Below are 11,639 nucleotides of genomic sequence, written 5' to 3'. Positions count from 1 at the left end.
TCGGATTCACTTTCATGTTCCTGTCCTGAAGAAGAAGAAATTAGTGCTTCCCCAATCACTTGTCGGAATCCAAGAAGATATAAAGTGTTTTTATTTGGTGGCTCTTCATCGGATTCACTTTCATGTTCCTGTCCTGAAGAAGAAGAAATTAGTGCTTCCCCAATCACTTGTCGGAATCCAAGAAGATATAAAGTGTTTTTCTTTTGTACTTTATTGCTTTATTGGCTTCGCATTCAACTTATTGTAAGCAGGAATTGAAACAAGCCAAATCAAGTAAATGAATCAAAACTTTTAAAGTCCACTTTTCTGTCTTCAAGAAAGTCGTGTAGGTCTTCATCATTTGATCGCAGAGGTCCACTCCTTCCATATACAGGTTGTACTTCATTACGACTGCAGGACATGGCACTAAGATGTACTTCTTTTCTGGTTTACTCCATCTCTCAACATTGCTTACAGGATGACATCCTGTACAAGTAGAGGCAAGGGTCATAGCTTTTGAATCTTTCCACTGGACAATGACTATTTTATCATCGTCCCTGCAGAATTCTTTCATATCTCCTCTCTTCAGTCTTTTTTCTTCAGTCAGGTGAACTGGTTTCAGTCTGTTTTTCATTTGGTTCCTGTTCATTCCAGCCCTAGATCAAGTAACTGCTGCAATAATGGCAAAGCTGTAAAATATCTGTCAAAATATAGTCTTGCATCTTGAGGTAATGTTTGAGCAAGGCGAAGTATTACAGATGGCCCAAGACCAAGGCCAACATCTGGCAGAGGATTTGATTTACCTTGATAAAATTCAGAATCAAGTACTAAACCTTTCTTTGTTGCCAAAACAAAGTTTTTAATTCCCAAAGGGCGCGGTTTGTTTGGAACATACTGAGACAATGTGCAGTGTCCAGTAAATGGTACCATTTGCTCATCAATGAACTAATCATTTTCAGAGGGCTTAGAAGTCTCAAACAAGCACTGCGTACAACATTAATTGCAGGTTGTACTTTCCACAATCTATTAGTTTCTGATTCATGTGGAATGTTGTTAGTGTCCACAACATGCAGTGCTGTTCTGAGAGTGAATAACCTGTCTCTAGGCATACAATCTGCAATAGTTGGCATATGCAATGACTTCTGCCAGTACATACATGTATGAGGATATCTAACACATCCCATAAGTACATGCATGCCATACAGCTTTTCTATCTCTAGAGGATTTGTATGAAGCAACTTCCCTTTCTTCGAAAAGTAGTAACTGTTAGTGCAGTCAGATTCTAACTGAAAAAAATCTTCTGGGTAGTACTCGCTGAAATAGCTCATTGGAGGTTTAATTTCCTGTCCTACCTCACTCTTTGAGTGTGCAAAAATTTTGGAGGTGATTGTTATTTTTCTCCCAGTGGACAAACGACGATGTGTTTCCACGGCTTTTTAGAATTCCTTCTACTGTGTTGACTGGAAAAATTGTCCTGAACTTCTGGAGCAACTGGTAGTATTGTTGCAGAAGCATTGTTACAATTTTCCTCCTCGTCAGAAGATTCAGAGCTTTCTCCAAGTCTAGGCTTGATTGTTGGAAGAGTCCAAGTTGTATCTAACAATTCGTCATCACTACTGAAGACTTCCATTTCAGAGTCATCTAATATGGCTAGAATTTCCTCACCAGTAAGCCCTAAAACGAAACAAACAAACGAACTGTCAAAATAATGCGTAAATACAATAGTAATATGACTTATCTATTCCGTAATCTGTTCCGAATCGCAACCACAAACATCAACCGAAAACGACCACATGTAAGTAAAATAGTCCCAACACGCACAATTGTGCGTGTAGATGTTACAGATATTGTAGCTATGAAAGTATTCAAATAATTGTGGCGGACATATTTTTATTTACTTCTGTACACCTTTCGGAATCTCAAACACATTTTTCCAGTGTCAAAACGCAATAAATAAAGCTCAATAAACATTTACCTCGACAGACATGCTTCCGACCCGCCATCTTGAAAATTACCAAAGATTAAGACACAATATCTCGCGTCTGTAACGAGATATCAATATAAATCGAGTTGTATACGAAACAGCGATTCCTGCACACTCGTGTGACTTGGGACTCAACTGCATAGCGGAATAATATGACGCTCAAACTCAAATAAACCGCACCCACACAATTGTGCGTATCGGATCTGAAAGGGCTAAAGGATGTTGTTTCCTGTTTTCTGTACATGCGGAACAAATCGATACAGTGTCTTTTGAGACACCAAACATTTCGTCTTCCTTGGTTACAGAAGCATCCACCATATTAACACAACAATTTGGTCACATTCGAATTCACGTATCTTTGACATAATGCACTCAAAACTACACAGAACACTGTTCTGACCGCGACTGACATTTGCGACGTATTGCAGACACTGCACAGATGTTGTTCTTGGTCAAATACAACAGCTCAGCCCGCAGGCCAGGCTAACATCAGCATTTATGTTCAAACATGCTTTTCTCCCGGTGTTTCCATATTTCTGTCCATCCCTTATATGTGTTATTGTCGTTCTCTTTTGATCTTATGTGCTATCTGATACTTCAAGCAAATTCTGAATCAGTAAGATACTTTATGTGATGTTCGAGTGATTCAAGGGCTACAACTGTCTATTTGTGAATAATACACCTTGCAGTATGAACTAAGTAGAAAGGCTTATAAAAGAACAGACTGTGATACAGGCAGTTATCAACTACGTTTATACAGTGTGAACATATTAACCCTACAACTTCCTTGTTCCTTGCAAAATACATTTCCTTGTGTTCCTATTTGTCAGTAAATAACTTTATTTAAGACGGTCTGCAAGTCCTAGTAACAGTTTGTGCAACTGTAGCATGACAGTTTTAAATGTTTCAAAAGTAATAATTTGAAGAGTCTTAGAGTTCGTGATTACAATTTTAATCTCTTGAAATTTGCCAAAGGAACAATCTGATTAACATAGGTGAAAATGACCCTCTGAGAGTAGTTTCCGCGTACGTTTGGGGCGATATAATGTCTCACTATTTTGCCAACCCCAGTGTAGGAAAAGTAGAAACTGATATAGTTACAAATATTTTTATTATTCTCCAGATGCTCAACAGTCTTTTTCTTTACAGGGACGAAGTCTATGTTGCAGAGATTAGTTCTGTTTTGTCCTTGTAGTTAACAAGACATAATAACCATTTGTTATGGCATTACATATAACTGATGCCACTGCAGTTTGGCAGTTTGCATATATTTAAAGAAATGCGTAATCAGTATAGTGTTGTATAAAGAACTGAAAAAAATACTAAAGATAAAGGACATTGTATAGGCCTATTTATCATGCCTTCTGTGTGATTAACCAATAAGATCTTTTATGCTCTAGAGCAAAATTCTGTGACACTACCAAGACTGGTGACAGAGATTAATACAAAATGTACTTATACTGGTAAGTGATAGTAAAACTTGTCTGAATTTGTTAGTTAAATTTTGGTAATTATTTAAGTACAAGATGTAAGTTTTGTAATTTTGGTTATTCTGAAAATGTTATACAAAAATTATTGTGATAAAACTCAATTAACACAAATAAAACTTGAGTATAATGACAGTCACAGTTTTATGTCTAATAACAGTTAATACTTTCTATTAGCTCTAGAAAAAATGTAATTCTCAGCAGTTTCATTTATCAAACTTGTTTGCAGGTTAGAACTATATACCAGACTGGAACTTGAATGCAGGATCTCTAGCTGTACTGGCTAGTGCTTTATCTGTACGAGATGGATGAGCACAGCGAAATTTAGCACCTTTTATTTACTGACGCATGTCGTTAACGGCAGAATTATACTAGTCAGAAGTGCCTGCAATTGTTTGGAACACTCGAAATGTCTGTCTATTAATGATCTTTGTGTGCACGAAGCATGGCTTGTTTCACTCACAGTAATTTCATATGTTCTTTTAGGTTTCTGCCTAACCACACACTCGGATATCGGTGTATATTCGGAAACAAACAGACAAATATTTATTAATTCTTCGTTTTCTAGTCAGACAGAAGTCACAAAATCGAAGAACTTCACTCCCCAGAGAACTCGTATTTATACGCAAACAACATTGAATACTGCAGAACTTACTTGTATTAAGTTCATAAGGAAATCCTAGAATGTGCTGAAAATGCTAAGATGAAAAATAAAAATTAGCACATAACAGTATCCTTCGACTCTGTAATCAGTATCTGTATCCACTATCAGCACCAAAGACACATGATTTTCGTATTTTGTGTCGCTTATCAAAGAATCTCTTGAAGGCTTATATCTTTGATGCGTCAGTAACTGACATTTAATTACAAAGGTAACATGTTTCTGATAAATTTCAAATACATCATTGCCTTCAAACAGCATATTGAAGCTCTAATGCCGGCCATGGTGTCCGTGCAGTTCAAGGCGCTTCAGTCCGGAACCGCAGGACTGCTACGGTCGCAGGTTCGAATCCTGCCTCAGGCATGGATGTGTGTGATGTCCTTAGGTTAGTTAGGTTTAAGTAGTTCTAAGTTCTAGGGGACTGATGACCTCAGCTGTTAAGTCCCATAGTGCTCAGAGCCATTTGAACCATTTTGAAGCTCTAATACAAAACAGCTAAATGCACCAAAATCAATATGGCGTCTGTTGCATCGAGAGACATGTCATTTTGGCATCGCTTCAGAATGAATAATAGTCTCTGCCCCTAAACGGAAGTGGTATTCTTCTGCTCTTAACGTATATGCTTGTGTTTATCAGTCACCAAAGCAGTGATAATGCAACAGCTGCACTGGAGACTACATTATCTCTAGCAGGTACCCAGAAGTCTATGATATGGTATATAAGCTCTAAGGATTTGTTCTCTAAGCAACATTCCCAAAATCCACCTCTGTTCCTATTCTCCACACACAAAAACAACAGAAAGTGGACATCTGCAGTAGATCCTTCATCTGCAATACACAGCACATAGGTTGTGATTCAGTAAAGCAAAAGTGGAAGGAACAGGGAAAGAAGAAGGTACCACTCTACTTGATCCATTAATTTGTTTTATATATTTATAAATAAATCCTCATTTGCTTAATATGTATTGCCAAACCATCTGTATTATGTAAGATATGGTACAGTACATGTAATAATATACTTGGATCATGTAAGTACTATGGCCAAGGGTGTTCATCAAATTCATGTACAAATTAATTAAATTGTGACAGCTGTTTGATTTATGACCTCAATGTACTGTTCTGGCTAAGTGGTTTATGAATTCCTTGGAGTTTATTTATGACTCCCTGGGGATAATCCATCATTCTGAGAAGTCCTACCTCCCCCTTCCTTCTCCCCCACCCCTCTGGGAAATTCCCAGTGCTCCCTCTCTCACTGACATGAGCACACTTATGATATCAAATTAAATGACTAATTAATTAAATTTGTCAGTTAATTAACCATTCTCCTACTAGGAAATCCCCTAGTCCCCTTCTCCCTTCCCCCACTTCCTCTTCCCTACCCTCTCTCCCTCCTCTCCTCAATGTGGAAACTGATGAGGTCTGTGTTGAGCTGCTGGAGAGGGAGGACATGGCGTAGTTTATTTTCTGACCTCTCCCACAAAAAATTGGCCGAAGAAAGATCTAGTCTGCCCTGGAGAGGAAGGATCTCACGACATGCAATTCAAATCATTTTCCGTAATATATTGGTGCATATTCTTTATTTAATCAGTTTGCATGAGACAAGGTTCCCCCACTTCAGTAAACCTCACATCGGCACCCTATAGGTCCACTTCCCACTACATAATAAGTGTAAGCACCAATGAATGGAATGAAATGCAGTAGAGCAGCCCCATTTAGGGTCGTTCCTTTGATCACATTGCCCTGAGCAAAGCATAGGTGGTGGTAATCTGCTGATCAAGAAATTCCAGACTCACTTCCTGTCTCTGTCTCTTCCAAGTGGCTACTTCCTGTTTGTATGTGAACCAACGTCTCCAGTCGCAGAGATGTAGGAGTTCATCTCTTTGCGGAATACTGTGTTCCTATTGGTTAATACTGGGGACAAAGGGAGAGTTGATGCAATTTCGATATGAAAAGTAGAGGGAAATGGCCCATATGCACTATTCTATCAAATTAATTGTTTAACAATTTATATGAGTCAAACAGATCGCTTAAAACACTCACCACCACCTTATGATGCTCCTTCTTCATAACAAAACAAATTTTCAATGTTTGAGTATCACACACAAACATTATACAAATCAAATAATTAAATTTCCTACACAAATAGATCGTAGTGCTAAATATATCTGAGATCTTGTGTGCTCTGACGTTTGAGAACACAAGCATCCTCCTCCACTGTAGCATTTTCAGTACTCATATCTGACGAAAGAAGGTTCCAATCACGATCACGAAGCTCGCGCCATCTGCTGTACGCTGAGCCACACCACATGCCGTCTACTGCCGTGCTCGTGACCCCATGGCACCAAATTGTGGAGAAACATCTGTGCTGCCCATGTTGACTGCAGCGACACTTAAGCACCAATCTCCTGCTGTTCACACGCCTGTTGTACCAGACAGTCAACTGGGTAGGTCACTATTCAGTTATCCAGAGAATGTGACAATTGCCATCACAGGGGCTTGTTCCTGTGGCTGCAGGCAAGAGCCAACGAGCTGGTAGCAGGAGTCTTTTCTTTGCACCTGCTGGTCATATGGGGTTAAGCTGCTACTTTTTGTTGGGCTTTGCAGACATTGCGAGACAAGCAGCAGCACCTTTGATGTACACAGTACTTCTAAACAATCCCATCCCGACAGAGACCCCCCCCCCCCCCCCCAGTTTAAGAAATCCACTTTTCAGATTCTAGACAGGGATGTTGTTGACCATACATCTCGAGTTTCTCACGCAACATGTAGTTTATCAGTTTTACGCATGTTATTTTCGAACACAGAAGAAATCGAGACATACACGCGTTTTTAAGTCGCTAAATTATTGTTTCTTCTTGTGAGAATCGTGTAACAGCATGGCATAGGCTATATTTCCTCTATGTACGAGGCGTGTTTTTAAGATAAGTCCGGTTTGTTGTAGACACTAGTAGTTCCCGCGCATACCGCAACGAGCGTGTGCGTCGTGTACCTAGCATGCCTCGGGGAACAACTTTGTTCGGTTTCAGTTCTGTAGCTAACCTGTACGGTTCTGTTCTGTGCTTTCTAAATGTTTGAGACTATCAACTCGCCCGCTGCGTGTGCGGTTCGCTCAGTGATACGGTTTTTGTCAGTAATGAACCTGTCTGCTGCAGAAATTCATCGACAGATTTGCGAAGTGTATGGTGATACTGCTATGAGTGGGTACGAGAATTCAAAGATGGCCGTGACAACGTCAATAATGAGGACAGCTCCGGTCGCCCTTCTTTGATTTGTTGGCTTCAGTTGAAGCAAGGATTCCTGAGAACAGGTGCTTCACAATAACAGGTCTCTCAAACGAATTTCCTGACGTGTCGAGATTAGTGCTTTACAACATTGTTGCTAACACCTACAGTTTAGGAAACTGTACTCCCGTTGGGTCCCGAAACTCCTAACAGAGGGACACAAAAATCAAAGATTTGAGTGTGCGATGAAGTTCTTGACTCGTTATCATGAAGAAGGTGGCGGCTTCTTGAGTCAGATGGTAACTGGAGACGAAACATGGGTTTCGCATATCACGACCGAATCGAAGCAACAGAGCGTGGAATGGAGACACACACACTCGCCTGTAAAGGTGAAGGCCGAACAGACTCTGTCCCAGCGCAAAATCATGGCGTTGGTGTTTTGGGAAAGACTTGTTGGTAGACTTCATGCAATGAGGAACCACTATCAATGCAGAAGTATACTGCCAAACCTTGAGAAAGCTGCGCAGAGCGATTCAAATAAAAAGATGCGGCATGCTGACAAACGGAATCGTCAATGACACTGCAGGTCAGACCCGCGATTTATTGGACAGTTTTGCCTGGGAAGTCTTAGAGCACCCACCCTACAGTCCTGATCCTGCGCCAAGCGATTACCATCTGTTCCTCCACCTTAAACAACACCTCAGAGGCAACCGTTACGATGATGACGACGACGTGAAAACGGCAGTGAACTCGTGGTTATCGGAGCAGGTGGCAAGTTTTTATGAAGAGGGTATTTTAAAATTATGTCGAAAAATAGAGTGAAGTATGTACTTTCTGAAAATAAACTTACTTTTTTGAAATAACCTTTCTTTGTGTACTTATGTTCAAACGAACCTTACTTAAACAAGGCGCCTCGTATTCACTCATCAGGTAAAAAAATCTGTTTAATCAGCTCAACATCCGTTATGTTCTGCATTACAGGACTCATTTTTGGTTCACCAAGGACTGCTAAGAGCATCTTCCAACTCTGTCACAGAATACTTTCGAACTCTCTCAAAGCAACCAAATGCTATGTTACATAGGGTAAATATCAGGTTTATACTACGTATCACGTTATAAATTCGGTAATATAGCTAATTTTATTAAGATGGTCACCTCTCCCTGTGTACGTGGGAGACTGAAATTTTATTAGAAGATGTCACCACAACAAAAAACATCTGATTGCCTCTCCAACTCCGGAAATATATCTGGGGTACTCAAGCTCCTGCTTCCACCCGCCTGGAGGCACGTCATTGATATAAAATTGATAGGCTAATTAATTAAACTGATCGTGAGAGTCACTTGGCATGGTGAGTAATTTTTTCCAGCTGTCGGATTACATTCACCAGGTTGCTCAAATGGGTATCTCTGAAGGGAAGACCGTGTTCTTTTTTTGAGGAACACTATTGAAAACAGGCATTTGAATGTGACAGCACAAGGATTCTACCACCGTTGACATATTTTGCATAAGGACCACTAAGATAAAATACGATAAATTTAGCACTCGTGAGGAGGCATATAGGCTGTCTTTTTCCCTCGATCTATTTGTGAGTGGAAAGGAAAGGGACACACACATTATGATGGCTTGTGAAGTAAGCGTATTGACGTAAATGTAAATTTAGTCTACCTATTAAAATATCACTCCATCCATTCATAGGCACACAAACCTCCCAAAAGAATGTTCTCTTATTGTCGACAAAACAAAAGAAAGTACTTCTGCTGCTGACTATCTGTCGGTAAAAGTATTCATATTAGCTCCTAATTTTCTCCTCGCAGTTGCTTTGCGAGAAGTATGTGAGAGGTTATACGAGGGTCACTCCAAAAGAAATGTACACTTTTATTAAAAATCCGTCTTTTATTCTACATGTTTGAAAGTTTTACAGTGTGTAGATACATCCTTTACGAACAATATTTTCATTTTTCCACATAATTTCCATCCCTCTCAACTGCCTTACGCCATCTTGGAACCAGCGCCTGTATACCCGCACAGTAAAATTCTGGACCAACCAGTTGGAGCCAGTGTTTGGCAGCGTGCACAAGGGAGCCATCATCATCAAATCTTGTTCCACTTAGCATGATGTCCACAAGCAATAGTCCTTTGGAATCGAAAAACAGCGCAGCCATAACTTTGCCAGCAGAAGGTGTGGTTTGGAATTTTTTTTTCTTGGGTTAATTTGCATGATGCCACTCCATTGGTTGCCTCTTCGTCTCTGGTGAAAAATGATGGAGTCATGTTTCATCACATGTCACAATTCTTCCAAGAAATTCATCTCCACCATTCTTGTAATATGTTTCTGCACAACACTTAGAAGAAGCAATATAGATCTCATCTCTCGACTCCCCTTCCGTCAGAGCATCGCTTACCTGCCGTATTCTCACGAATCTTACAGCCTTCGATACATAGCATTTGACTCCTCATGATTTTCACGAGTAAGAGATGTCCCCCACCAAGTCACAGACCCATCAGGTTCCGACTGCACTTTCCCATTAGCTAGAATGCTGTCTAATACTCCACCCATCAGTGGTCTTCTGCTTGGTGCGTGTCTGTGTGTGCCTTAGAGCACTGTTTACGTGCGATAGTTAACCGCAAACGTCTCCATACCACAGTCATCAGAGGGCTTCCAACGCACGTGTGATGATGAAACATATCCGTCAATGAAAAACCTGTTTCCGCGCCCTCGTCTAGACGAACGAAGATGCAAGCGATGTACTCCATTTCTCTGTCACATCTTGGACATAAATCGAGTCTTCAGTTCCATATAGGTACGAAACGGCTGTTACTATACTTTTTATGTTCGTCCTATCCAAAATGCATTCAAGTAGATCATTGGGGAGGAGGCAGGACTTTTTAGTAGTTTGGTATATAACATGCGCAAATATTTTCGTAGAAAATCAAACAGCACATGGGTATTTCACCAATATGTCCATATATATATGGAACACTGTGGAAAAATATGGATAATGGCATAAAATCGGTAAAATTCAAGGAAAACCTGGTATAATCACGAAAAATTCATGTGAGATACGTAAAAGTTGAAGGAATAGCATGAAATATGTAAAATAGCGAAAACCAAGTAAAATTATGGAAAATGGCTGAGAAAACATAAAACTGGAGACCAATACCATGAAAAGAGTACTGAGCAAAATCAATAACCATGCGTGTTCGGAGGAGGAGAGTAGACTGCTGTTACATATACACAGCTTAGTTGTGGAGAGAGACATGCGTCAAGGCGAAACGGCAGTATTATCCTGCACATGCGCAATACAACCTAACATCGGGCCATAACTTCTATGTGCAAGAGGAAGGTTACCAGGGGCGGTCGTAAACTGTTGTAAGACTGTTACATCTCCTCTGGATACTGATAATGGTGTTTATTTTTTCGTATGCATTTTCGATTGCAGACGATCATTTTAAAGGGTTGTTGTGAGCGTATCATAATTTCCGAACCGTAATCGGGCTTGAACTTCATAAACGGCAGGCGTCATACGCGTCTGGAAACCTATGAAGTTTTTTTTATTATTATTATTACAAAGAATCGGTGTTTTCTTTGTCGTGCAAGGTAGTAGCTTTATACTTTACAGTTTGTCACCATAGTTTATCGTAGAGAAACTTGCATGGAGGAAGTACGTCATGCACTGGGAACATATTTTTTACACCATAATATTAACAACATAATATTCCACTCGACTAATAGATCGGAAGCCGCGCTGCTCTAGCAATACAGAGTGCTTTAAGTGCAGAACGGTGTAGTCTTAGGACTGTATGTATTTATGTTCCATTATCATTTCTCTCTTGCCAACACTTTCTTGGTACTGATCACACACACAGGAACAAAGCTTCAGAATTGATAGCGCAGTTGACTTAAGTAAAATGCTTCAAACTCCGTCCGTCTGTAGCTCCATCATCCATAAACCACACGTTTTTTCTTCATAATCGTTTGTTATATCGTCACAACACTCTCATATCTGCTATACATCGATAAGGGATGTAAATCTCCTCCACATTCGCGCATCTGGAGAGATTTTGTACAATTGGATGACGCTGTGGGTAAGCTTAGTGAAGAACAGTGTTCGCTGAAAAGCAATTACGGACTCCGTTTGCTCTGTTGTATAGCGTGCTTATAGTAGCCTCCTACTTATAGTCAGTTTCAAATGAAATCGGTGACAGAGTTTCAGGGACGGTTGGTCAAAGACAATGTTTGGAGATCTCTCAATCTACAATTTTATCCTAAGAATCCGAGAAGGCTCTGTAACACCCAGCCAAGCAGG

At 40.1% G+C, this 11,639-nt stretch overlaps 1 protein-coding gene across 1 annotated transcript; it reads right to left on the bottom strand.

The window, feature by feature from the left end:
• Positions 1 to 238: 238 nt before the first annotated feature.
• Positions 239 to 628, bottom strand: LOC126474413 (piggyBac transposable element-derived protein 3-like). Its single transcript, XM_050101881.1, has one exon. It carries the CDS (start codon positions 626 to 628, stop codon positions 239 to 241), a length of 390 nt encoding a protein of 129 aa, XP_049957838.1.
• Positions 629 to 11,639: the final 11,011 nt, after the last annotated feature.

This window comes from Schistocerca serialis, chromosome 4, assembly GCF_023864345.2.
Source record: "Schistocerca serialis cubense isolate TAMUIC-IGC-003099 chromosome 4, iqSchSeri2.2, whole genome shotgun sequence".
NCBI classification, from domain to species: Eukaryota; Metazoa; Arthropoda; class Insecta; order Orthoptera; family Acrididae; genus Schistocerca; species Schistocerca serialis.
The sequence above is the reverse complement of the archived record's forward strand: the minus strand, read 5'-3'. Positions and strand labels throughout refer to the sequence as shown.